Raw genomic sequence first — 4,797 nt, 5'->3', positions numbered from 1 at the left:
CCTGGCTCATATCTGCAGACTCTGTGGTTCTCACAACCACCCATTTCCTCTGACGGCATCACAGACCATCAAGGAGCCACCTTCCCCAAGTTCCTGTTTCCTGGGCAGAAGCGGCTGCCTTCTCCCTCCAGGAGAGGTTGTTTTCTATCTTTACAACTTGGTCTTGCCCAAGGAAAACAAAACTGAGGCAAATGAGCAGGAGTTTCCAGGTTTATCTGATTATAATAGTCACCCGAGGGGCTTGTTAGTGTCAGAACCCTGGGATCCTCCCACATCTGAATGCAAGTCACCAGAGGAGCAGCCTAGGACTTTGAATTTTAAGCAGGTGAAGAGATCCCTTTGACTGGCAAGTCGGGGAAGCACTGCCTTGGAGTGATGTGTCCCAACCTTCAATGTGTATAGCAATCACCCAGGGATCTTGTTAAACAGCAGATTAGGGTAAGTGTGTCTGGGCTGGGTGGGGTTCAGATTATGTATTGCTAATTACTCCCAGGTGACACCCATGTTGCTAGTCTGGGGACACTTTGAGTAGCAAGACCTTTGGATAGTGCTTCTCCAAGTGTGGTCCCCAGACTAGCAGCTCAGCATTATCCAGGAATTGTTAGACATGCACATTCTTGGGCCCTATCTCAGATCTACTGAATAAGAAACTCCGTGGTGGGGCCAACAATCTCCCACAAGCCTTCCAGATAACTCTTGATGCACACCCCTCGCTTGGGAATCACTCAGCCGGGATAAAGAATCTCTGATATTATGGCCTTTGATTATTGTTACCTCCAATCATAGAAACTTAAATAAAATTCCCAGCTTGTTAAAATCTCAATAACCAAACCCACTTTGCAGCCTTTCCATTAGGGGGCTTAGTATTACTGCAGAGATTTTTTTTTAACACCAAATGACCCACTGCTCTGATATAGCTGACTCCAGCTCAGATCATGCAGCTTTTGGGGGGGGACCTGGTCAGCTGGGGCACACTCCAGCTCAGGTTCTCCATTTCCGCTAGGCAAGGTTGGTCTGACATGACCTCCGTGAGTACTTGGCATGGAGAGCTGAAGGAGCTAGAGTGGAGGTGCACTCCACTGGAGCCTAGATCCGACGCTTAGTTCTGTGACCATTTCTCATCCATAAAATGGGACTAGTGTGTATCTCCCTGGGCCAACAGAAGGAAACATATAGGAAGGCGCTAAGGGCCCAGCCTGTAGTAGGTGCTCAATAAAAGGCTGAAAAAACATGAAAATACATTGATTTTGGAAGAACTAGGAACTTTTTCTAATGAGGTGACCTTGGCAAGTCACTTAACTCCCCTTAGCAGTTCTGTCTCTGTGAGACAACCCACTGTGCCTTGCGAACTGGATAAAATGACTTGGAAAAGAGCTTTTGAAAAAAATATGCATTTTTATTGATTTCAGAGAGGAAGGGAGGAAAGAGATACTGCTTCCTGCACACCCCTCGCTGGGGATCAAGCCCACAACCCCGACATGTACCCTGACTGGGAATCGAACTGTGACCTCCTGGTTCCTAAGTCAATGCTCAACCACTGAGCCATGCCAGCCGGGCTGGAAGAGAGCTTTATACAATCATCACATACAGTATACCTGGCCCTTTACTTACCTCTCACAAAGCAGGCACCCAAGATTTTTTTGGACTGAACAGGAAGAAAGAAAATGAAAACCAGAAGGGAAAGAGTGCAGTTGGGGCCAGTAAGGTGCATTCATTTAAGGCCTGACTCCAGGCACAAGGCTAAGGTGGGAAAGCAGGCAACCATCCATGCCAAGTGGGGCCAAAAAGGCTGCAGCAGTGTGGCTTTTAAGAGGAACTGTCCATCAGACCTCCGCCAGCTCTGGAACTCTGTGTTGGCCTGCAATGTCGGGAACTCAGCTCAGTGACCTGTATCTGTCCTCGTGCATTTGTTTCATCTCCTCTACCAGACTGAGCAGGGTCTGAGTCGTTTTACAAGTTTCTCCCTCAGACACAGCAACCTTGCTGTACTATGGCTGAAGCACTCCTGGATCATTCAAAACTGACCTGAGATGGTGGCCTCCTGAAATTATTCTTGGTGGGTACAAAGAGTCATTTCCGGAGAAATACAGCCTGGTCTGTTTAAACCAAGTGGTTGTAGATTATTGCTGAGGGGCAGGACTCAGCAACCCCAGACGGCAGAGCTGAGGTACGGAACACATTTCCAAGACCTCAGCTTCTCCTCCATCACAAACCATGGTTGGACTTCTCACGATTTTTGGTTTGGATAGAGGATGTGTGAGACAGACTTGGGCTTCTGGTACGACCTTAGGCAAATTATTTATCCCAAGACTTCATTTCTTCGCCGGGTGGGATAATGATCAAGTATGTGGAAATGCCCAGCACAGAGCCCATATACAGTAACTTGGTCCCTCCCTGAGCCCCAGTGAGTGGCTTGAGAGAAATAAGACCAGCAGTTGGGTAACAAGAGACATATACAGCTTTATTTAATAATCTGTAAAAAGGCGTCCTCCAGCAGAGTGGCGCATTCCCTATCTTGGCAGAAAGCAAATACTACGACGAGAAAGCCCCTTCCTAAGATTTGGAATTGTGTCGCCCTGTGTTTTCATCTTGATGCTCTCAATAGCTGGGCCCCGGCTGTGTGGCAGCTGGTTTCACCCTCCACCCAGCGATACTCATACAGTAGTTGACTGAACACAGTGTTACCTGGACAGGCTGCCCTTACAGACTGACCCCTTCCCTCCTACAAAAGAGTTCACAGAATTAAGAATCTTCCTGAGAAATGAGTCCTATCTCAACTTCACTTAGCTTCCATTAAATTTGCTGCAAAAAAGGCTATATTTATTAAATAGGATATTATGTTAATGCCAGTTCCTCTTCCCACTGCCATTTCCTCACCACCTACATAATTTTCAGGCCATACCTCTCCCTTTTTGGAGGATGGTGAGTGTTTCTCCATCTCTCCGTCACAGACCTGGAGGCATTTCTTGTAGATGTTTGGTAGTAGTATCAGACAGTTTTGCTCCAGCAGAGTGAATGCCTGGCATTTTGTTTTCAACCTTCCTGTTCTAATAGAGTCCAATAATTAAGCTATGCCCACTCCCTGGGAACTACTCCATGTTGCACCAGAACCTCATTATTCATGGGCTTCTAACAGTACATATCCCTCCCTTTACTTATAGAATAGTGTATGAAAATTCACGTGGACAGGAGAAGGTCGCTGGGCACCCTGCCTGCTTCTCTATGTAATAGGCTCCCTTCTATTGGTCCCAATCTGTCAAGAGTCCAAACAGTGATTATGATCTTCCACATTCCTCAGAGCTGCTCTCTTCAGAAGTCACCTTGCAAATCTTGTTGACCAATTTGGAACCAAAAGAGTATGTAGTAACCTACGCCATCTAGAAAGCTGTTCTGTGTATTTCCCCTAAAAACACCATTGAAAATGCAAAAAAAGGTCCCTTTTTTGTTTTTTGTTTTTGTTTTGCAGAAGCTCTACAAGAAAGCATGTCTAAAACCACAGATCTACGCACACACAAACACAGACACGCGTGCTCACACACATACGTCAGGATTAAAGAATCTTATCAGATAAGTAGTTGGGAAAACATGGAGAAAAGCTGGCAAGAGAAGATATGGAGGTTTGATCAGTTAAGGACGTTGGAATGTTATAGAAATGGCATGGAAGTGGTTCCTGGTACATACAAAAAGGGGCGTGGGCAGGCAGAGAATGATAAATCCAGGATACCAGAGAGAAAGAGTCAGTGGTCATGCAGGAGTAAAGATAGATGCCGGTTTGCTGGATGAAATGTTATATTGTGGAGTGGTCGTTTGAGGAGGATGGACTTGCATGGTCCAGGGGAGGAGCATCTGCTTAGCAGGACACCTCCATGGTCTGGTGTCTGTCCAGAACATCAGGGGACTCAGAGGATTCTTGAGTTCCATCTGACTGATTGCTGGTGACAGATCGGCTGAAGGCACTTTCTCCAGAGCCGATACTACTTGAGGTTGAGTGGGTTCGTGATCGGACGAGCCGGGTCATGCTGGCAGATGGTACTGTAAAAAAGAACCAAGAGGACTAGAAGATGGAGCCCTGGTTAAACTCAGTTAATCCAGAAGTTTCACCGAAGGCTTTATGTTTAGCCTTCCCAATCCATTTAAGGTGATACCCAGGACAAGACAAAGCCATCTTCACTTTGCATTATTTGCTCAAGGTGAGTAGCTATATGCAAGGCTGCTTTAATCCTCTAGATCTGGAATCTCAGTTGATTCTTGTCCACAGCAGAACAAGGAAAAACCTAAGTCCAGAGTATGCCTCTTAGCTATGCCCACGCCATTCATAATGAATAATTAGGGAGGAAGCTTTGGGAACCCACACAGGTAACCAAAACCTGCAGTGCATGCAAGAATAAACCAAAAAGAAAGACAAACCACACAAGTATGAAGGTGTTTCACAAACACAGTGCAAGCCCGATACAACAAGACTACCATCCATGTCCACAGGCTACCCTTGCTACGGGGGAGGAGACATGACTGAAGCTGGTGGCTGCCTGAGCAGGAAGGGTTCTGAGGGTGGGTGTTTAACTCAGATTCCTGTTTTGCCACTGCTTTGAGCCTAAGGTCCTCCACTTGTCCAGAACAGGGCCTTACCTGGCATAACCTCTCTGCCTATCTTCCTGAAGCACCAGCCATTCCCCCGGCTGTTACTTCAAATGCTGGGGTCAAAAGATGCCATCACCTGCAGAAATTTCTAGGCACAGGTTCTGATGGTCCTATTTAGAATCAAGGCGGCCCTTTGATTCCTGTGTCTGGGAGTTAATG

General features: G+C 46.6%; 1 protein-coding gene across 3 annotated transcripts in view; it reads right to left on the bottom strand.

Annotated features, from left to right (window-relative positions):
• Positions 1–2,435: 2,435 nt before the first annotated feature.
• NDRG3 (NDRG family member 3) overlaps positions 2,436–4,797 on the bottom strand; it is an 85,231-nt gene continuing 82,869 nt past the window's right edge. For all 3 annotated transcript variants that reach the window (XM_036323365.1, XM_036323367.1, XM_036323366.1), the window contains one exon: positions 2,436–4,032. In XM_036323365.1, coding sequence (XP_036179258.1) covers positions 3,851–4,032 — 182 coding nt within the window. In that variant the 3' untranslated portion in view covers positions 2,436–3,850. The remainder of the gene's footprint in view (positions 4,033–4,797) is intronic.

Source organism: Myotis myotis, unplaced genomic scaffold (genome assembly GCF_014108235.1).
Source record: "Myotis myotis isolate mMyoMyo1 unplaced genomic scaffold, mMyoMyo1.p scaffold_m19_p_9, whole genome shotgun sequence".
NCBI lineage: Eukaryota > Metazoa > Chordata > Mammalia > Chiroptera > Vespertilionidae > Myotis > Myotis myotis.
Note: the sequence above shows the minus strand (reverse complement) of the source record. Positions and strands in the feature narration are given on the sequence as shown.